This window comes from Poromitra crassiceps (assembly GCF_964638095.1).
Source record: "Poromitra crassiceps genome assembly, chromosome: 8".
NCBI lineage: Eukaryota > Metazoa > Chordata > Actinopteri > Beryciformes > Melamphaidae > Poromitra > Poromitra crassiceps.
Window position 1 is genome coordinate 15,994,934 of NC_139629.1, and position 23,861 is coordinate 16,018,794.

The window sequence follows — 23,861 nt, forward strand, 5'->3', positions numbered from 1 at the left end:
ACTCCAAGCAGAAAAGAATCCTCGGCTCTTGTAAAATGAGCCAGAATCCTCAAAAAACGGCTTGGCAAAAGCTACCTACAGCAAAAAAAAAACGGCTGGCAGTCAATGTGTTAATACCTAACCACTTACAGCACCTTTAAAGGGAGGCTTTGCTGATTTTCAACCCGCTTTGAATCATTAATGTCTGTAATTATGCAGATGGGGAGCCTTTACCTTGTCTTCATGTTTTCCTGTGCAGAGAGCTCTGCACTTTATTCCAGGCACTTCCATATCAGAATTCAGGGCTCCAGAGTGCGCCTATTTACACGCATTTTCCCACCTTGGAATTTGTAGCGTCTTTCTCTCACTCTCTCTACCGCCCTGCTCTTGTGCCACAGCGTGCCGTGCTGTCAATCTCTCCCCCTCACACACGCAGAAGGACAGGGAAATACAAAAATAAAATGTTTTCAATTGCTTCGGAGTGCTTTAGATTTCGTCTAAGAATCGCTTTACTTTGAAAATCCGACTGGAAGTCATATCGTTCTTATCGCTAGTGGAACACAGGACAATCTGCAGCCAGCCATCCAGATCCCTACTGGCATGACCGGCCAGACTCACTTGACTCGTACCGGAATCGGAGTCACAAACAGATGGAATTAAAATGTGTCAGATGGTGGTTTTGTACGTGGGAGACAAAGCTACGGCTTCAGCAGACATGAGTTCTGGCTAACGTTAGGCTGGCTGGCATGACAATGACATCTTAGCGTCTAATGTTACCATCGCCAGCGTTAGCTAGCATCCCGCTAACTATAACTATCAAGCAAATTCTGGGAATAACGTTACCCAACATGTAATTCAAGATCGCTAAAATGTGTTGTTGACAATATGACTATGCTGTCTGTTAATGTTAGACCATCTAAAAGCACCTATCTTCTGCGGTTTATCACTGTCTGCGGTGCACAGTGAGATGATCATTTCACGCGTACAGCTTAGTTGCGGGCAGATTGGCTGTCAAACCAGCCCCTGCGACTTGCATCAGCCGGCTGGAGTGGAGATGAGACGGGTGTGTTCAGACCGCTGCAATGTTCTAAAACGGTTTTGTTGCGCTGCGAATCATTGGTGTGAACTGGCTTTTTACCTTTTAAGTCTGTTTGAGCCTCCCTAACCCATTGATACCTGATGCAGCATTTGCGTGTATATCCCTCATTTGTGTGTGTATCCCTTTAAGACTGCGAACCGCGTCAGGTATCAATGGGTTAATACTGCAGAGCTTCCATAGGCTATCTGTCCCTTGCTGATCATTTGCCCACTAGTCCTCTGTTTCTTAGCATATGAGCTAGTTTAAATTTTCCAGACTCCATAAAAAAAATTATGTTTTGTCTGGTGCACGTGTGCATGTGCCTGGCTTTCCACTGTAAAAAGTCACATAGTTTCCTATGTTCCTCTGTGTTCCCCATCTTCCTTTCTGATCTCTCTCCTCATTCTTCAGCTGCCCACAAGCCATTTGTGCAGCAGGTTTATTGCTTAAAGTTGGATGCGAGTATTGGCACCGCTGCATCTTGTAGTTTTCCATGCGATGGCTTGGAAGCTGCTGTCCATGCTATCGGTTGTCTCACGTCTCAGTCTGAAGTCAATCAGTGACAGTTGCTCTCATTAGAAAGGATGGCCTGTGTTATGCCGAGCCACCACAAGCAGTTAACCCATGTCTCTAGACCTCAGGGCCTGAAATTCATTTAGCAAAATGGGAAGGAATTTCCCCCCTTATGTTCTTCAAATAGGGGGGATTTATACCCCGCAGATACCAGGTGTTAGAGGTTCCCTGTCAGGTGCTTGTGTGCAGCGGGATGATTGTTGAGGGGTGTGACGATTTGACCCAATCCAATTTGATTCTACGTTATCGTTGTCCAGGGGCGGACTGGATCAACAATCACATGCTGAAATATGGAACGTTACACAGGCTGGATTTGTCAGAGAAGAGAGGGAGTGCACTAACTCAGCTAGTAGGCCGCGTCTGGTCTGGGAGCGTCTTCTCCGGCCAGCTCCGCTCTGCTGGTTGTGCATGAGGAATCCTCGATTTCCTCCTGCCATCAGGTGGGTCCAGAAGTGGACAAAGATAAGAATCCTTAAAACCGTGTGGACAACTGAACTCTCCTCAGCTAGCGTGAGGCTCCTATGGACGTACTGAGAGCTCTTGCACGCCTAGACGGCGGCCACACCACACATCTCTCATCACAGACAAGATCCAGCCATTTTTCTCAATATAAATGAATATTATGATAGCTATATGTGAAGGGCGAAGGGTGAACATCACAAACTGGAAGAGAGAGAGGCCGAAGAGGAGGCCCAGCGACAGGCCAACGACCAAATGAGATGGTTCCAGATGGCAGTCAAGCTTCGGGAGCGTAAGGTAAAGGCCAGAGAAGATTGGAGGAGGGCCCGACTAGCTTCTGTATATGGTCCCCAGGGGGACCAGACTCAACCTAGTGATTCATACCACCACTCGGAACCAGAGAAGGTAACTCCACACTTGGAGATCTTTGTTGTAACTTTCCTGGTGCGAGGGGCATTGGGTTTGTCAGGGTATCAGAAGACTGGGACTAGCTCCCGAGCATCCCAGGAGTCCATACCATCTCTTAATAAGAGTGCTGGCTGTGCTGAACTAAGGGCAATCAAGTAGCGTGGAACCCATCAAAGAGGCTTTGCGTGACACCCTTCAAACCACAGGTTGTTGTTACCCCATCCGTATGATACAGCTCCTCCGGTTATACAAGGGAGGAGGTCCTATGGGTCGAGCATGGCTCCGGGTCCCATAGTCCCTTTTGCCAGTTACAGTTATGGAGCCGAGTCACTGCCGATGTTTGAAGGTAATTGAGGTCACACCTTTGCCGAGTTTCATCTTAGCACAGACACCACGATAGGTAAACCAGCCTCAAAAGGAGAAGTGGAAATATCAGATGTTGTGCAGTCGAGTACAGGATGAAGTCGCCCGCAAAACCTTTTGATCCCTGCAAGTATTACGAGATGCCATTCGCGGAAGCGATGCAGGCGCTGAAGGATAACTTCGGTCAATCGAGAGAGATCGTCCACAGTAAGCTACATGAGGTACTGGACAGCCCTGATATTAAGAAGGGAGACGCGAACGCCTTCACCATGTTCGCCTTCTCGACCCAATCATTGGTAGTTCTGCTGAGAGCTGTAGAGGGCCCAGATAGTGCCGAGCTCTGAAGCAACATCTAAAGTTGTTGTAGACAGTTGTATAAGTTGCCCGAATCTTACCGGGAAAGCTTCATGGAACATTGCGTTCAAACCTATTCCCGCCACCAGCCCACTACGAGCTTTGGCCCCAAAGCTAGATGAAGTCAGAGAGCTCCTCTGCGTTAGCGGCAGCTTTCAGCGGACGGACCAGACAACAAGTAACCTTATAGCTTTGGATCCGGAGCATCCGAATACCAAGCTCTTGATCCAGGATTATGTCAGACGTCTAAGCCATCTTGGCCCATCCGACATCCATCGCACCTACTAGATCCGGCACGGGCGTGAAGCTGTTCGTCGCTGCCTGGCACTAGAATGACGGGGCTCAAGGTCACTCTGACCTCTCTTTGCTTATGTATTTTCTCCTTTGTTCCCACGCATGGATGACAGGTTATGTAGTCCAGGGGTTCCCAACCTTTTTTGTGCCAAGGACCGGTAGATACATGGAAATAAAAAGTTGCGGACCCGTTGTCAATTTTAGTGGTTTTAGTTACATATATATTTACTCACCAGGTGGCGACAAAGGGTAAATAACAGCCTTTTGTGTTGTACTGTATGTAGCCTACAGTATTTATGTTTTTGTTTTATCTACAAACATAAATAAACGTCAACTTGAAACTATGTTTCAACTACCACACACAGCCTATGTTTATAAAAAAAAAAAAAAAAAAAAAAATTGGACGGGCTCACGGCCCGGTACCAAATGCGTTGCGGCCCGGTGGTTGGGGACCACTTATGCTTATGTCTTCTCTCCTTTGTTCCCAGGCATGGATGACGGGTTATGTGTGCCAGCCAGCTAAGGGCTGCTGCCGCCCCGCCCTGTGCCTCCCACCACGCCCTCTGTGAGCATGTACCGCAGGAATGGGCTCTCGGATGGCACCAGCATCAACTCGGTCACTACAGAGGTAAGAAGAAGCTCCAGACAACAAACACTATGGTTAGTTTAATTTGACTTTAGAAAGTACGCCAGCGATACCCATCATCGTCAGATTACTGAGATTGCAGGATCGGAACCACATCCCAGAGGCTGCGCGCAAGATGGGTAAAGTCACCTGGAACGAGCACCGCGTTATGGTCTTTGCCGACTACTCCAAGTTGGTGATTGAGAAGCGCACAAAGTTCAACAAGTGCAAGAAGATGCTCTATGAAAAACGCATCAGATTCTCTCTTGACTACCCTGCTTGTCGAATTCTTTTGATGGTGTGAATCTCTCTCTCAGGCCAGCAGCAGCTCGGACTCTCTGGACGGGCTCGTGGACTATGCCAAAAGTTACGACGCGGTCGTCTTTGATGTGCTGAAGGTGACACCGGAGGAGTTTGCTGTGAGTATGGATAAATTGTCTCTCTGTATTTCTACAATTAATTATACCAGCCAAGCCTATCATATGGTATCTTAAAGACCCAAGCAGACTATTGATTATTTTATTGGCAATAGGCCTGGGTGATATCCCAAATTGAAAGAGCGTGGTGCAGGTTAAATCGTTTATGAAATGTATACTTCACCTTGTCCATAGGACCATTTGAAAAGTTAATTCAGGATTTAATGTGTTTAAAAACACATGACGAAAAAAAAGTCACGTCTTTTATTTTGTTAATGCACAGCGTGATACGTCAATGCAGGGAGTGGCTCCCTCGCACCCCTCTGCCTCCCCCCTCCTCTCTGCAGTGAGACTGCACTGTGAGATACAGTGTGAAGCAAGCGGTCATTTACTTGCTTGGTCCCGGTCAGCGATCCCACACATTTATACCAATAAACACAGGCAGCAATAACGAATAATGAAATATCGTGAATATTGGCCCCCAGCCTAGTTTGCAAAGGGTATACAAAGGTCTGTGGCAGCAGAGCAGTGTTCACTGATCACTTCAACAGGTCTGTGGCAGCTAGAGCAGTGTTCACTGATCACTTCAACAGGTCTGTGGCAGCTAGAGCAGTGTTCACTGATCACTTCAACAGGTCTGTGGCAGCTAGAGCAGTGTTCACTGATCACTTCAACAGCTCTGTGGCAGTTAGAGCGGTGTTCACTGATCACTTCAACAGGTCTGTGGCAGCTAGAGCAGTGTTCACTGATCACTTCAACAGGTCTGTGGCAGCTAGAGCAGTGTTCACTGATCACTTCAACAGGTCTGTGGCAGCTAGAGCAGTGTTCACTGATCACTTCAACAGGTCTGTGGCAGCTAGAGCAGTGTTCACTGATCACTTCAACAGGTCTGTGGCAGCTAGAGCAGTGTTCACTGATCACTTCAACAGGTCTGTGGCAGCTAGAGCGGTGTTCACTGATCACTTCAACAGGTCTGTGGCAGCTAGAGCGGTGTTCACTGATCACTTCAACAGGTCTGTGGCAGCTAGAGCGGTGTTCACTGATCACTTCAACAGGTCTGTGGCAGCTAGAGCGGTGTTCACTGATCACTTCAACAGGTCTGTGGCAGCTAGAGCAGTGTTCACTGATCACTTCAACAGGGATGGCAGGCAGCTTAGACCCACTTTACACCTTGCATTAACCCATTGATACCTGATGCAGCATTTGCGTGTATATCCCTCATTTGTGTGCGTATCCCTTTAAGACCGCGAACCGCGTTAACGCGGTTCGTGGTCTTAAAGGGATACACACACAAATGCTGCATCATGTATCAATGGGTTAAAATATGCCATAAGCAATCCAATCAGTCACACTTATCTAGATAAAACCTCAGGTGCAAAATCCACCAAGACACATTGGGGACGGATTAAAAAATCCACACATCAACAACGATGGAACACTGTGTCAGCGGACGTCGTCTACAGAAATCGTACTAAGCTGACTTGTTTGGGTACGCACTCCACATGATGGGGCGCTAATGTGGATTTATTTCTTGTTTTTCCAGAGCCAGATCACTCTGATGGATGCCCCAGTCTTCAAAGCGATACAGCCGGAGGTAAGAGAGAGTCTTTAACTGGTTTCTATACAGCCAGAGGTAAGAGAGAGTCTTTAACTGGTTTCTATACAGCCAGAGGTAAGAGAGAGTCTTTAACTGGTTTCTATACAGCCAGAGGTAAGAGAGTCTTTAACTGGTTTCTATACAGCCAGAGGTAAGAGAGAGTCTTTAACTGGTTTCTATACAGCCAGAGGTAAGAGAGAGTCTTTAACTGGTTTCTATACAGCCAGAGGTAAGAGAGAGTCTTTAACTGGTTTCTATACAGCCAGAGGTAAGAGAGAGTCTTTAACTGGTTTCTATACAGCCAGAGGTAAGAGAGAGTCTAACTGGTTTCTATACAGCCAGAGGTAAGAGAGAGTCTTTAACTGGTTTCTATACAGCCAGAGGTAAGAGAGAGTCTTTAACTGTTGTTATGACTGGAAAGGAAGTGATTATAAACACAGTTGGACGTAATGTTGGATGCAGCATGACTTCCGCGATCTGATGATGATCTATAAACTGAGAAGCACTTTTGGATTTTGCGTTAGTGTTACTGACCTTTGACCTCTGGGCGTCTGGCTAGTCTAGAGGTAACAGCACTCTCCTACCACCGCGGAGACGGAGACCCGGGTTAAATTCCCAGCAGCGCTACTTCCGGCTTGGTCAGGCGTTCCTGCAGACACAGTTGGCCGTGTCTGCGGGTGGGAAGCTGGCGGGGTATGAGTCCTGGTTGCTGCACTAGTGCCTCCTCTGGGGGAAGGGGGAACTGGGTGAATAGCGTGATCCTCCCACGCACTACGTCCTGCCGGTGAAATTTCCTCGCTGTCAGGTGAAAGGATACGGCTGGCGGCTGCCCATGTATCAGAGGGAGCATGTGCTAGTCTACGGCTCTCCCCAGATCTGCATAGGCGGTGGGACAATGACTGGGACAGCAGGGGGAATTGGCCAAGTACAGATGGAGTGAAAATGGGACAAAAGCGTGGAGAGAGGGGGGGGGGAGAAAGTGACTGACCTTGCGTTTGTGATTTGTGTGCGTCAGGATAGATTCCACTATAGTCCTCAAGAGAGTCCTCTCACAGAAACACTCCTCACAGGATGGCAGTTGTTCCAGGTCCTCTGTGTGGAAGCCTTCATGTTCTGCTTGATGGCTTTCACAGCTGCTGCCACTCAGATGACCCCAGACTCAACTCCTCCATCAGAAAAGCCTAGTTACCCTCACTTATTCAGTGACACCCCCCCCCCCCCGCCCTTCAACTATTCTGCGTTTTATTGTTTTTCCCCAACCACTTCCACTCACTACTTTATTTTTATTTTATTTCACCTTTATTTTACCAGGAAAATTACTTGAGATCCAAGATCTCTTTTTCTGGCCAAAATGGCAACACCATTAAAAAAAAAAACAAGACGCAAGCACAACAAGAACATAAAAGGCAATACAGTCATGAGGAGAATTGAATGTGGGTTGGAGCAGTTAAGAAAAAGGGGGGATGAGATGGGGGGGGGGGGGGGGGGTAGGTTAAAAGGTAGAAATGAGGAAAAGGGGGTTGGGTGGGGAGGGGTTGTATACAGGATATTAAAAACACTTTATACAGAAAAGCAGTGACATTGACCCATCACATTCTTTAAAAAGTCCGCGACTTGAGTTTTTAAATCAGGAAAGGTGATGAGGTTAGCTAGTTTTAGGGTTTTTTATGCAGTTCATTCCAGGCAGAGGGAGCAGAAAACACGAAGGCCCTTTTCCCAAACTCTGTGTGAGTTTTGGGTACTGAGGCATGGAGGAAGTCCTGAGAGCGTAAACTGTAAGATGGGTTTGATGTGATGGAGATGTAGGAGCAGAGATAAAGGGGGAGCTTACCGGTGATTGCTTTATAAATGAAAACTACTTAGACCAGGGATGGGCCACTTTGATGATAGAGAGGGCCACACAAAAAAATGTCCTCGCTACCAGAGGGCCAGATTGTGACCGTGCACTTCCACCAGTAGCCTACTGTAACACCATCACTCCCCATTATAGCTACTAATTTGATGAAAAGGACTGGTAATCAAAGTTTATTATACCAATGGCAACATTTATATTTTTCATATTCAAATTGAGTAATTCTTCCATTCAGATGACACTAGAAACTTAGTCCGCTACAGCAATTTGATGGGGTACATCACCCAAATATGTCATATTAATCCAGATTACTAATGTTGCATGTGCAATGTGCATCCTGGATATAGTTTGTTACAATAGCGTTAGCTCAAATGCTAACGTTAAACAGTATGTGGATGGACAATGCTAACGCCATTAGCGTCACACACACAAATTTTGATGGTCTAACCTAACCTAACCAAAAACCTCCACCTTAAATTGACCCAGGGGCCACACAGAGTGAGGTCGGGGGCCACATGCGGACCGCGGGCCGCAAGTTGCCCATCCCTGACTTAGACCATGGTCGCCCAATTTGGGGCCCACAAGCCACGTTTGGCCCATACTCCCTTTGTTTTTGAAAAAAAAAAACGGTCTATGATAAACACTACCCGGTCTATGATAAACACTACACGGTCTATGATAAACACTCCACGGTCTATGATAAACACTCCACGGTCTATGATAAACACTACACGGTCTATGATAAACACTCCACGGTCTATGATAAACACTACACGGTCTATGATAAACACTACACGGTCTATGATAAACACTACACGGTCTATGATAAACACTCCACGGTCTATGATAAACACTCCACAGTATGATAAACACTACACGGTCTATGATAAACACTACACGGTCTATGATAAACACTCCACGGTCTATGATAAACACTACACGGTCTATGATAAACACTCCACAGTATGATAAACACTACACGGTCTATGATAAACACTCCACGGTCTATGATAAACACTACACGGTCTATGATAAACACTCCACAGTATGATAAACACTACACGGTCTATGATAAACACTCCACGGTCTATGATAAACACTACACGGTCTATGATAAACACTACACAGTATGATAAACACTACACGGTCTATGATAAACACTCCACGGTCTATGATAAACACTCCACGGTCTATGATAAACACTACACGGTCTATGATAAACACTACACAGTATGATAAACACTACACGGTCTATGATAAACACTACACAGTATGATAAACACTACACAGTATGATAAACACTACACGGTCTATGATAAACACTCCACGGTCTATGATAAACACTACACAGTATGATAAACACTACACGGTCTATGATAAACACTCCACGGTCTATGATAAACACTACACAGTATGATAAACACTACACGGTCTATGATAAACACTACACAGTATGATAAACACTACACAGTATGATAAACACTACACGGTCTATGATAAACACTCCACGGTCTATGATAAACACTACACAGTATGATAAACACTACACGGGGAATAGTGAGTGAGTGAATGAGTGAACCATTCCAGACATGGCTAATGTGTTAATTCCACTACAGGAGAGACTCGATGTTCTCTGGGTTAGCAGTTGTGGCCTATATTTCCACAGTGTTTCCACAGTGTAAATGCATTTACAGCCAGCATATTCCCCTCAGTCCCAACTGTTTTGATTCCTGTCTCCTGTGTGTACGATGGAATGATCTAATAGGGAGTGATATATTGATCTAAAATGATGTGTTGTGTCCAGTGCTGGAACGCATCAGGACTCACTTCAGTAGTAAATCTTAAGGGGAGACAGTATATTATTGGTTCAGGCTGAGCGCAAACCGCCTCTGTTTTTCTACTACAACATTTAGGAAATGATTAAATTCATCAAAATGTCTAGATTATTGGAACAGATATGGATGGATTAGTAGCAAATGCTACTTGGTCTGTCTTCATGATTATTTGACTTGGAACATGCTGTCAAAGCAGAATGTTATCGTCTGTTTTTACAGTAGGACCTACAGTAACGATGAGCCGACGATGTTGCTCTCTTTTCTCCAGGAGGGTCTGAATGAAAAGGTGTCCCGAGTGCGTACGTTATGTGAGGCAGAGCCAGACAGAGCCAGTGAGCGCATTGATTGAGTGAGCAACAGCAGGGAGGGGAGGAGCTGACTGACTGGAGGAGAAAGGACTGTATGCAGCGGTGTCCCTGATTGTTCGGTTATTTTGTCAGCTACAGAACAGTCCCTGATTGGCCCAGTTACATTATCATTTCAGGAAATGGCTGGGAGCGAGTGGATGTACAGACTGATACATAGAGCCAAACGGAATGTGAGATGTGATCAGGATGGTTTTAAAAGCCTACAAGTATTACAGCGCATGGATACTCAACTTGCTTTGCCCGGGGGCCACTTTCGTAATAGGGCCAGTTAATAAACAAACAATATACATTTTTCTGTAGCGGATTGTAGGTTTTTGGGGTGTCAGCCGGAGATTAGTCTGACAATGTTGTGCACACCGGATAGTTAGTTAGGTTAAGTAAGTTAGGTTAAGTACATACATAAGTGCCTGGGTAGTGAGCAGATGGCGGTATTTGACAATTTGCAGCTAAATCATAGATTATTGAAAGATATTCCATATTCCAGACTGAAATGCTATAACAGAAGTGGAGTATTGGCCAGAATGACATGAACATTTGGACACTTATTCAGCGGGTATCTTGCATGTTGCGTTCAGGTGCACTGTAAATGTTTTTTTTTTTTTTTTGTTTCAATTCCATCGTGGGCCACACAGGGGGCGCCTGCGGGCCGCATGTGGCCAGTGGGCCGCAAGTTAAGTATCACTGTATTACAGCATGTTCACACCATACGCCGAAGCAACGCTCAAGCCACGCTGAAGTCACGCAGTCTACTGGGAAGTACATCAAGCTGGGAAAACTTGGCCAAAGCGGAAAGTGAAACTGAGGGAAAAATAATGTCGTGGCTATACAAACAATGTCTTTAACCACTGTTAAACGGGAACTTGCATGTTTCTGACTCTAATTGCTTTCAAATAATTCGCCCGTGCCAGTCCAAACTGTTTGAAATAAGACGTATTTATTTCCGTCTGTACACGTGGAATACATAAACTTTGATCAATCAAACAAACAAAAAGGTAAGCAATAAGCAGGTCAAAAGACTGTGCGCTTTTCCCGTCTGAACCAAAACCCCCAGCTGTCTCTACTTGGTCCCATCTAAATAGATTAGCTGCACCCGCCCCCTACAGCCTATACTGCGGCCGCAAGCACAGAGCAGCAGAGGGCAGACTTGCATCTCCCAACACTATTGACAGCAAATATTAATTCATTCATATATTCCACCTTAATGTACAAATAAGAATTCCACCAAAATAATAATAAACCAAAATGGCTCTAACACACCAGCCCCTATTTGCTTTTTACAGAGCAATTACAACAAAAACAATTCATCAATAGAGCCATTACCACAATACAATACATTATGCCATTTTTATAACCACATGAGAAAAAGATAAGTTGTATATCAATATAAGTAAATTTGTATCGTTTTTCGTAAATTTATAGTTCTGTAAGAGACCATACCTTACTGCCAAGTAAATGTTATAGAGTCCATTGATCGAACAGTCAGGGGTGCACATGACTGAAGAAACAATTCATTGATAAACATTTAATTAGCTCAGTTGGCTGCCTCCAGGAGCAGACAGAGCTTGTTAATTGGTCTTTTTGCGTTTATGATAAATGCCGTGGTGAGGTATGTACCAAACTCCTTTTTCCTCTGGTGGCACCTTCTCTGCATAGCCCTTCATGAGAATATCATTCATGAAGACTTTGTACTCTGTAGCATAAACCTGCTCCTTCTTGAATTTTCTTTTCAAGTTTAATGCCCGTTGTTTTGCCATCGGATAATTGTTTGGCAGGATGGAATTCCGATCGCGGAGAGGCAAAGGTAGGTGGTAATGACCGTCTTTCAGAGTTACAGAATTAGATGCAATGTCCATAAATTTCTGATCTTCAACCGACATCTGACATTCCTCTTCATATTCTTTTTCAGGAAAGTCATGTTGGTATTGTTTTACTAGAAGTTCCTCGAGATGTACAATTGAGATGCGGTTTGCAGATGCAACAGGACGTCCAAATTCATCCATCTCAGAAAGTGAATTGCGTGGGCCGTTAACCACCCATCCTAGAAGTGTTTTCACTGCGTAGGGGCCATTTCCCTGGCTATTGATAATTTGCCAGGGCTCCATTGCTTTGGGGGCATTCACTCCAATAAGGAGATCCACACCTGCATCAATCTCATTTAACTCAATTTCCTGCAAGTAAGGCCATTTGTTGAGATCATTTGGAGTGATGATGTTTTTCTTTGTAACGGGGATTTTAGTTTGGGTGTATGTGTTGGGCAATTTAAGAAATGTGCCTCCTTCCAAACTACTCACTTCCAGTCCCGATACTTCATAGCTATTGACAGGTTTATCCTGCCCCATGGTTTGCAGAAGAACTTCTGTCTTCCTCCCCTTAGCATTGAGCTTCTTCATAAGGTCCTCTGTACAAAATGTCGCCGTGCTACCCGGATCAAGGAAGGCATAGGTAAGCATGGTCTTATTACCATTGCATACTTTAACTTGGACTGGTACTACAGCAAGTATGCAGTCTCTACCAGCCCCAGTTTCATCACCCTTTTCCAAGGAAACATGAGCACTGGTGACAGACTTTTCCTCTAGCTTTACGAGATCAGCATTCAGATCGGTCTTCTGGTGTTCGAAATGAGCTGTCCCCTGTAAAGGTCTTTTTATGTGCAAAATGGTAGGATGTCTGGCCTGACAGCTCTGACAGCTCATCCTTTTCCTGCAATTCCTGCTTAAGTGTCCTCCTTTTAAACATCCAAAGCAGAGACCTTTTTCTCTCAAGAATGCAATCTTATTTTGCTGTGGTTGTCCTTTTATCTCTTGGCATTCAGATAATAAATGTTTGCCTGCACAAAAAACACACAAGGTGGTGTCTGGAGCCCTGAAGGAGATGTTAGCTTTTACATTTGTCTTTTTTGATGTGCATGTAGACGTTTCAGTTTTATTATCTGCCACCTCTGATACTGTAGTAGCAAAGCTACTTTCTTTACTTTTCAGTTTGTATTGTCTAGAATCCGCAGTAACAGATTTGTCTCTTGACACCATTTTGCTGGCAGGAGAATCCTGGATATCACCAAAGAGAGGGTCTTGGAGTATTTGAGCTTGTCTCTCTATGAAGGACACGAGATCAGGAAATGTAGCCCTCCTTTGTCTTTGCTCCAAAATGTCATAAGCCGCGGTCCTCCACCTCTCTTTTAGTTTGTAGGGTAGCTTAGATGCAATGATCTTTAAATTGGAAGGCAAGTTAAGCTCCTCCATGCCAATGTCCCTCATTGCATTACAACATCCTCTGAGGTAGAGTCCGTAACTTTGTAACATCTTTCCATCATCTGATTTTATACTATTCCAGATGATTGCCTTCTCCATATAGGCATTGGCAATCTTGATCTTGTCGCCAAAATGTTTCTCCAGCAATTTCTTAGCTTCAGCAAAGCCTGTGTCTGCATCCATGTGAAAACAACTTCTGACCAATTCTCTGGGCGGGCCAGCAGTATATTGCTCCAGGTAATATAACCTGTCTTGGTGGCTGCTGGTCTTGTCCTCGATACCATGTTGAAATGCTGCCATGAATGATCTAAAGCTGAGAGGGTCACCATTAAAAATAGGGATTTCCCTTCTCGGAAGCAAGGTCTGTCTTTGGTGACTGACGAGCAAGTCAGCGATATCATTCTGTCTTTGTATGACAGATAAGAGATTGCCATCATGGTTTGTAAATGTAGATTGCATTGGGCTCCTAGGTGGCGCTGTTCTCCTAGGGGACATTGGGCTCCTATGTGGTGCTGTGCTCCTAGGTGGCGCTGTGGTCCTAGGTGGCGCTATGATGCTAGGTGGCGCTATGATCCTAGGTGGCGCTATGCTCCTAGGTGGCGCTATGCTCCTAGGTGGCGCTGTGATCCTAGGTGACGCTATGCTCCTAGGTGGCGCCATCTGGAGTGAGTCAGGTGGTGGCTGCTGGATCAAAACTCTTTGGAGCGGTGTTTTGGGGATAGCTCCTAGCTCAGTAAATGTGATTGGAGAGGCTTCTGGGTTTTCTGAAGGGTCCAAGTCATCATTCATGCCATCTCCACCAGCTTCTCCTTGATTTTCCAAGTAATCATTCATGCCATCTCCACCAGCTTCTCCTTGATTTTCCAAATAAATATCCATGCCATCTCCACCAGCTTCTCCTTGAATTGCTGAATGAGACCTGGATTGGCTCTCAAACTCCTCCAGAACTTTCATTTTGGCATCAGATGCAGCTAGGTCCATTTCCAAATCCATTCTTTCAAGTTGGTTTTGAATTTTAACTTTCTCCATTGCATGTCGCTCAATTAAAGCAGCCTTCTCCAGTTCAAGTGCATGCTTTTCCTTTAAAACATCTGCGCGGGCCAAAAGTCCTGCTCTCTCAGCATGGATTTTAAGGCGTGTGGATGACACAGTGGAAATTCCAGATCTTTTTGAATGCTTGGAAGTACGTGTTGTATTGGAAATGCTGTCCTTAGGTTCAATCAGCAGCTGAGGATCATTTTGAGAATTTATCCATAACTGAACCTCCTTTAAGAAGTCTGTAAAAACAGACAATCTTGGTTCATACCAATCAATTCTCTCTTTTTCCATAGCCTCCTCAGATAAATACCTTTGAACCAAAGTGTGAGTCTTTTTAAATTCATCAAGCAGGGTTTCAAACCCTGCTACACCTTCATTCACACTTTCAACATTACCATCATGCTCAAGCAAAGCTTTGATCTCATTCATTTTGCGAGTACACACACCAAGTTTCCCTCTGCGGGATGCACTGAGTGTTTTTAGTTCATCTTCTGCCATGGTGGCAGTCTTATCACCCTCTGGTAATTTATCTTCAGGCATTGCCCCTTTAAACCTTTAAAAACACTCAGTTTTTCAATTCAGTGAATTGTCTTATACAACCTCTGATTTGTCTTATCTAATTCATATCTTTAAACACCCACATTTCTTTTTGATTTAGTGTATCAGGATCACACTTTAAACCCATTTCATTTCACAACTTTATGGGGTAAACACTTTTCATGCACGCAATACCAAATGCCACTCAATGTTAAATAGCAGTCACAAGGTTCAATGTCCCGATCCAGAGCGCATCCATAGTTTATTAAACTCCGTCCGCCATCATTTCAATTGAAAGATTAATCCAGTAGGCTACCATTTTCCTAACTCAGTCAGTAGGCTACAGTTCATCAGTGCTCAGTAAATCGGTCAGTTCATCAAACGTCGTATAGTCTATTAGTCCGATTAGTCCGCGCTCTCTCCGTCTGATTGAGCGACCGCAAAGAACATTGTCACGTCATTCATAAATTTGGAAGTAGGCTAAGCCTACAGCCGCAGTCTTTCTACTCACAACCCTTTGCTTAGTAGTACGGCCGTCCTCCTCTGATTCAAATCCTTCCCGGGAACTGGAATCAAAACCACTCTGTGGCTGCAGCACAGTAATCCATTAGTAATCCAGCTTGATCGATCCCCCTTTTTACTTTATTTTTTATCTTGCGATCCGGCTGGTGCTTGATGCTGACGTTTCCAGTCTTCACGGGTTTACAGCAACTTATCACAAGTGCGGAGTCTTTTGACTTTGTCGTGGCTATACAAACAATGTCTTTAACCACTGTTAAACGGGAACTTGCATGTTTCTGACTCTAATTGCTTTCAAATAATTCGCCCGTGCCAGTCCAAACTGTTTGAAATAAGACATATTTATTTCCGTCTGTACACGTGGAATACATAAACTTTGATCAATCAAACAAACAAAAAGGTAAGCAATAAGCAGGTCAAAAGACTGTGCGCTTTTCCCGTCTGAACCAAAACCCCCAGCTGTCTCTACTTGGTCCCATCTAAATAGATTAGCTGCACCCGCCCCCTACAGCCTATACTGCGGCCGCAAGCACAGAGCAGCAGAGGGCAGACTTGCATCTCCCAACACTATTGACAGCAAATATTAATTCATTCATATATTCCACCTTAATGTACAAATAAGAATTCCACCAAAATAATAATAAACCAAAATGGCTCTAACAAATAATGAGCGATAATAGGGGGATGTCCCGGATGTCCCGCCTAAAGGCAGGTGATTGTAGAAATATGCGCGGGACATGCGGTCGTATTACTCCAATCACCTGCATAGGTTCGAACTTCCTCCGGTCTGAAGTGTTTTTTCCCCCCAACTTCCTTTGACTTTGGTTGTGAAGTACAGACTGTCTATGATGCATTCGCAGAATGTACAGTAGAAGAGACAGTCTGGTTTGAGAGACTACAAAATGTGGGGACATAAAATGTGGGTGTGTAACATAATGAAGTGAAAATGTATCACAATTGGTCGTGTTATTACATAATGCAGTGTTATTAACATTATTGCAGTGTTAATATAAAAGCTTTTGGTTGGTTTGATTGATTTGCTGTTGGTTTGCAGGAGCTGGCAAGCTGTGGATGGAACAGGAAGGAGAAACACAGCTTGGCTCCCAATGTGGTGGCATTCACACGCAGGTTCAACCAGGTGAGGCCTTCAAGATCTCTCATAATGTTCACACGCAGGTTCAACCAGGTGAGAGGCCTTCAAGATCTCTCGTGAAAACCTTGAACCATCCCGTTCATAAATCATTTTCCACAAATAGGAGTCTGTTATGTCATTATTCTGCGCCCGATGAGAGATTTAAAGGAATACTCCTTCATTTGTTCCACCTAGTATAAACTAATCAGCCAGATCAGATGCAGCTGGACGAGTTTGCAGCGTTCAGATTTCTACTTGCATTCATTTGAATGAGGCCATGGAAATAGAGTGAAAACTGTACTTTATACTGTCCATTACAGGTTCCAGCAAAACTGATCCATCTATATCCACATAGGCAAGAGAGTTTTTGAGCTCGTTATTGATGTGGAACCCTCACAAAAATGATGCTGGTCTGCAAAGCCCTTTGCATTGGAGCTTGGCATGCAACGTGTTCCAGTGAGGTTATAGCCTGGCATACGCTCATCTCATCCCCATCTTCTTCCAATTCTGTTTATCCCATGAACATGATTGCTACAATCCCTGGCAAACGGGATCCATACTTTTTCTTTTTTTTTTCTTTTCTTTTTTTTTACCCCTAATGCATCGGTGGAGCGATCACAAGATAAACAGCCCTTGTTTGTTTGTTTGTTTGTTTATTTATTTATTTATTTATTTATTTATTTATTTGCTTCTTAGGGCATAATTCTTTCTTTCTTTATTAATTTATTTGCTTCTTAGGGCATAATTCAAACCATGCATGCCCAAAGCCTTTTCGGGCATATTAAGTCTGTTTATGGGTATTTTCTAAATACAAATATACACTGCCAGTCAAAAAGTTTTGACTCGCATCTTACTTTATCTTCACTATTTTCCACGTTAGAATAACGTTAAAGACATCGAAACTATGAACTAGAAAATTGCACGCACTGAGTAGAGTGCAGATCTCCACCAGGAACCGCTGCGCCTAACCATGGTCAAACCGAAACCCAACTTTGGCCACATGGTTGGTCACATGGTTCCAAAAGTGGAACAAAACAATATTTCCTAAAACAATGCTCTAACATAAGCTGGCAACAAGCGGTCTTCTCCACTTCGGTCTTCTGTGTGGTCTACTGAGAGGGCTGCCCACAAGTGTGGAGGCCATCTTAAAGACTCTCTAGCAGCCCCAAAATAGACCGAAGGGCGCCACCTGCCATACACTACCCCTTATCACAGATAAATCCAGCCATGATCAATAACCCTGAATATTATGGTCGACACACGTGAAGGGCGACTGGGGGTGAACCGTAATGGTACGTATGTATGTTGTTTTTCAGGTGAGCTTCTGGCTGGTGAGAGAAATTCTGACTGCCCATACGCTGAAAATCCGAGCAGAAATACTGAGCCATTTTGTCAAAATAGCAAAGGTGAGTTCATAATAACTAAATAGATGTGGAACTGCCCAAAGTAATTGCAGTTATTTTGAAAATAACTGCAATATTTTCCTCTTAGAATGACGGAACACACAGAGAGAGCCTAACAATGCTGCAAAATGTTTGAAATAATATCTCAAAACTGGGGTCGGAAACGTTTGAGCAGTGAGCAAGATTTTGAAAGTACACGACAAAAAGTCTCCCTGAATATTCATTCTGAGGGACTGACACCAAAACCTGATATTTTACCTCTGATGTTTTATGTTGCTGAAACCTTTTCTGCTATTCAGCTCCATTGTAGCTGCTGGAAATATCTCCGTATGATGTCATGATGTCATTATGATGTCATGTGGTCAATGTTTTCACCAGTTATCCACAGGAATAAGAGCTAGAGAACGTCTTGTGACGGGATCACGCCAGCCGCAACGCTCGCGAAAAACACACCAGCTGCAACGGCTGCGACAATCGAGCAGTGCACAAACTATGGACATTGATATGGACAAAAGGCGTCCCACTACAAGCTATAGTCACCTCCTTTGATAAACAGCCAACAAATATGAAACCTAAATATATATCTTACATGAGCCGAGAGGGGCTGTAACACGCACGCACGCACACACGCACGCACGCACGCACGCACACACGCACACACGCACGCACGCACGCACACACACAGTGAAAACAATACCAGCCCCCAAACAGCAAAGATTTGTTCAGAAGTGCAAGTACATCGCCAAAAGCTGTTTTTTGAACGGCATTAAAGATTTATGCCGTTTTTGGTCCAAATGTCACTACCAATACGCCGACATAGAATCCATTCTACTCTGTGAACCTCCAGGAGGGGAAGTATACAGGAGCTGCCCCCTGACACTTGATGAGAGTCTATGAGGAGTAATGGGGAAAGCAGGCAAACCAATGGCAAAAACACTGGTGGCTCTGGAGCGAGCAGGGGAGAGCAGCACAAAGGCTTTCTCCCCCAGGTCACACAGCGTGGGATGCAAAGGCAGGAAGTTGAATGGAACGATGACATCATATCCTTGGTAAACAGCGGGGGATGCTGACCACCCCAAAAAAGGGGACAACCTTTACAAATCTTAACACAGCACTTCTCCATCGCTTTCACATCTACACCCCAATTTGACCCCCACCCACGTCGGTGACCAGAGCATGTGAGCGGAGAGGAGCGGTGATCATTACCGCTCCTCGCTCACGGAGCGGCCCTCTCCACCCGCTCCACCGCTCACGGCCTGTGTAGGTGAAATTTAGTGTCCTCTAGAGAGAGAGTGGCGTCAGCGGAGGACCAAAATGCGAGACTCATTAGCCAAGGAACAACCAGGAATGGGTCTCGCGCTACTTTTGCATGCTAAAATAAAGCTGATAATGTGCAATTTGATTCGGGGGGGGGGGGACTGTACAGAGTACAACACAAACTGTCTATTTTGCTGCAATTCGACAGTGCTGCTTAATCCAGGACCTTACTTCCTGGAACTCTTGAGAGTAAAAAACTGGTCCATTGGAGTGAATGGAGATGTCGCGACTCTTCTATCTACATGGCTCTGGGTGAAATATACACCTACACAGAGCTTTGTGTAAAAGTCAGCCATTGTTGAAAATTGAAAATCAATTTGAGAAAATGCCTTTGTGTAGCCTATAGTGCGCAGTAGTAGTATAGTAGAATACAGTAGTGGCATACAGGCTAGTTAAGTGTGGCTACTAAGGATTTTTGAATGTTTCAATGAATCACAACAACCACAAACCAAGTCAGAAACGCAACAGCTGCTTGGGAGCCTGTTAGAATTCCAAATCCTTACCAAGTACCAACACTTAATTAGCCTGTACTCCACTACTGTATTGTGTAAAATGTTCATACTACTTGTCTTGCACAGTCAACCTAGTGACATCATCTAGCAGCACCCTAGTTGGCGAAAAGGTGAAATGTTGTTCATCTTTCTAGCAAATCTAGGTAAATGGTAAATGGCCTGCATTTCTATAGCGCTTTTATCCAAAGCGCTTTACAGTCAGTAGGTACATTCACCCATTCACACACCGATGGCTGCAGGTTACCACGCAGGGTGCTGGCACACCAACGGGAGCAATTTGGGGTTCAGTATCTTGCCCAAGGACACTTCGACATGCAGACTGGAGGAGCCCGGGAATCGAACCACCGACTTCTTTTATCCAAAGCGATTAGTGGACGACCCGCTCTACCTCCTGAGCTACAGCCGCCCCCAGTAAACAGTACATTTCAGAATTGAAAGCAATGTCCTGTCTTGTGTGAGGTGAAATGCAAATGACCTAGAGAGAATACATGTATGAACAAATGTTGAATGTCCTCTTTAACTGTAGGTCCCATCTCACCTCTCCCCTCCTCTCTTTGCAGAAACTGTTCGAGCTGAACAACCTCCACTCTCTGGTGTCTGTGGTGTCAGCCCTGCAGAGCGCTCCCGTATACAGACTCAGCAAAACCTGGGCGGTAAGACACAGTCTGTAAGGGCTTTACTGTACCTAGAGCACAGCTCCGCTTCAAATCCGTGAAAGTTTGTGAATTTGAGGGGAAAAAAATCAAGGCCTTGAAAGTTTTTTAAAATAGACATAAATAGACACGGGTCATTGAAAGTGCTTGATTGACATAATTGCCGATTGCAGAGGAGATTGGATGGCGGAGGTCAGTTCAGAAATATGCATTCTGTTTTTGTTCTGCTGCAGCTCGCTCTCTCTCTCTCTCTCTTTGTCTCTCTCTCTCTCTCTCTCTCTTTCTCTCTGTCAGGGCAGAGAGAGATTATTCTTATGCCAAGTCAAGAAGACGTATTTTTTTTCTTTTCATATTTTATTTTGTAATTTTCAGAACATAGAAAACAAAAATAGGCTCAGACAAAAAACAAACACAAACAAAGATATATCAACATTAATATTACAACATGGCGCTACCAGCCGCGTCAAGTGCCTATGTGCTTGTAAGAAATGTGCGTGGAATCCCGTGCAAGGGCTCCATGAGAAGTCAGCTGAGCAAGTTACTTGTCGCTCTTAACCTCATCTAAGTAGGCTAGAAATGGGTCCCAGATCATTGTGAATTTCCTAAATGAATTGGTCCTCAGGAACCGGAGTCTCTCCATATGTATAACCGAGACCATGTGCGTCAGCCACAGATGAAAAGAAGGTGAAGAGGGGGGACTTCCACTCCTTCAGAATGAGTCTCTTGGCAATAGTCGTCCCCTGCGTCAGAGACTGTTGTACAGCCGTAGGGAGGAGCAGAGAGGATTCTGAGCAGCCGAAGATGTTCCACCTCCGGCTGAAGGGTTATTTTATATCCCTTAGGCTTAGAGTGACACATTTTATTATTGAGTGTTGCAGCTCTTTTGTCTGGTGTGTAACATTTTTTAATCCAATGTCGCAAATGAAAATGTAGATCAATGAGGGGGGGGAAATCTGCTCTGCAAATTTATGCAGATATTAGGGTTCTTTCTTCTTCTTTTTTTAATTGCCGTGTGATTTATTCACACAGATTATTTGCTTTTGGTCTGAAAACACCTTAAGAATACGGTAGTGCTTTAAGGATGATATTAGGAGCACAGGTGAAAAGCCCATCTTAAAACTAAGTGGAATATTGCTTTAACGATGATATTAGGAGCATAGGTGAAATAGCGGTTGGCGATATGGCAAAAATATCATATCACAATTTTTTCAGCCAGGATCACGATCCACGATCTTATCACGATTCTTTTTCATCTTGGTTTTTAAGACTATTTTGCAAGTTACTAAACAGTACAAGTACAACCAAACTAATTCCAGGGTTCGTATGGTCATGAGAAACCTGGAAAGGTCATGGAAATTTAAAATACAATTTGTTACGCTCAGTTTACAATAATTCATGTGCTAAGAAATAATGTTCACAAGCATGCACATGCTCACTCTATCTACAGTATCTATCTATCTATATGTATTGGTTCACTATTATTTTGACTACAGTAGGGTTGGGCGATGGGACGAATATATGGGCTATCTGCGATTGAGTCCTCCGTCGGTTGCTTTTGTTGGGTGATCTTTCACGTGATTGTTGTCATTTTAATTTGCTAGTTTAATGGTGAGAGAGAGAGACCGACAGACGGAGAGAGAGAGAGCTCTGTCTGACATGCGGCTCGGCACACACACACACACACACCACAGCGCTGAGGTTAAGCAGTGAGAGAGGGGGAAACGGAGCAGATACACGCTCACCTGGGAATACGAGGCAGGATGACAGCAGATTAATAGCAATGTGTCCTCGCAGTTAAAATAACTGCCCAAATCTGACTGAAGCAAATGAAACTCAAACTATAAAGCAGCCATAGATATGATTCAGACACTTTTTCCACTCTATCTGCCTGTCTGTCTCTCTACCCGCATGTTTGTTTAGTGTGTGCGTGTGTGTGTGTGTTAGTGTGTGTGTGTGTGTGTGTGTGTGTGTGTGTGTGTGTGTGTGTGTTGTAAAGAGGTTTCATTTGCGTTCGTGTGATTTTCATCGCCGTTTATTATAAGAGCATTGTATCGTCCCGGCTCCGTCCCCAAATTAATTTTGTACAGTACTCCCGGGATGACTCACGGGAGGTCCTGTCGAGCCCTGGTTAAGTGTGTATAGCCGCTTCTAACCATGAACTGCGGATTATAACCGTAGAATCAGGTCCGACTATCCGCTGCAGTTACCCTGCTAGACATGACTCAATAAACCGCTTAATCATTTTCTAAACATGGGGAGAAGCTCCGGCGCGGTTTGGAGCACAGTGCTGCTGCCTACTGCAGAGGACAAGTAGGCTACAGAATAGGCTACAATTCTCTGCTCTGGAGAGTGTCCGTGTTGTCGTCCTCCATGCTGCTCTGCTGCGCTCGCGAGTCGCACTTTGAAGTGAAAAGGGGGAGGGGAGGAAAACTTTGGAAGCGTCTTTCAGACATAGAAATGCAACTGGTAGAATGTGCACTCCATGTAGCGCGATTCTAACGATCTGTCTGGAAAGGCAGATCGTGGACCCATTCTAATAGTTAACGATCTAAGATCGTCATATCGCCGACCCCTAACTGGTGCAAAAGCCCATGTTAAAACTAAGTGGAATATTGCTTTAAGGATGATATTAGGAGCACAGGTGAAAAGCCCATTTAGGAGCGCTTTAGTACTCACATGGACACGTTTGGTAATAAGGTTTTACGGTGTGCTGTCGTGTGAGTCTTTAACAGTGCCTGGCTGTCTCTCCAGTCCAGAAGTTTCCACTGGAAACATGGGCTTATGGAACCAGAACCACTGCTGCTGGTGGATCCCATCATGTTTAGTAGTTGTAAAGTGAGGTCGGCCCGTGCCTATTTCCAGACAGGATGTTCCCCGCTTGGTTCTTATAAGATGGCTGAAGTGATTTGTTCCATATCACAGGCAGCCATTTGTGAGCTGTAAAATCTTATATTGCTGTTTTCTTTCAGGACATTTACAGTAAGTGAACACTGATGAGTTCTGGGTGTAATATTTCAACGCGAGTTCTGATTGCATCGTGCTGGATGGCACAAGAACACAGACATTGACTATAATACATGTACCTAGAATAGTAAGATCAAATTCCCCCACAATAATATTCAATATCGTGATTTTGGCGAGACCGTATCGCAATATAACATTTTGCATATTGCGCCAAGCCTAATATAGGGTCATGTAAGACAATGAAATGAATTGGGGACGCACCAGTATGAACATTTTGGGCTATACCGATCATTAATTAACATTGCTGTTATGGCTGTTATGGTTAAGGGTGGTGATA

General features: G+C 44.4%; 1 protein-coding gene across 1 annotated transcript in view; it reads left to right on the forward strand.

Annotated features, from left to right (window-relative positions):
- Nucleotides 1-4,002: 4,002 nt before the first annotated feature.
- The window catches only part of LOC310780834 (ras-specific guanine nucleotide-releasing factor RalGPS1-like), a gene marked incomplete at its 5' end in the record, with an annotated part of 140,086 nt that continues 120,227 nt past the window's right edge, over nt 4,003-23,861 (forward strand). Inside the window, 7 exon segments of the mRNA XM_083641339.1 lie at nt 4,003-4,047; nt 4,050-4,136; nt 4,451-4,552; nt 6,093-6,143; nt 16,598-16,681; nt 17,992-18,081; nt 20,468-20,560. Coding sequence (XP_083497465.1) covers nt 4,003-4,047; nt 4,050-4,136; nt 4,451-4,552; nt 6,093-6,143; nt 16,598-16,681; nt 17,992-18,081; nt 20,468-20,560 — 552 coding nt within the window.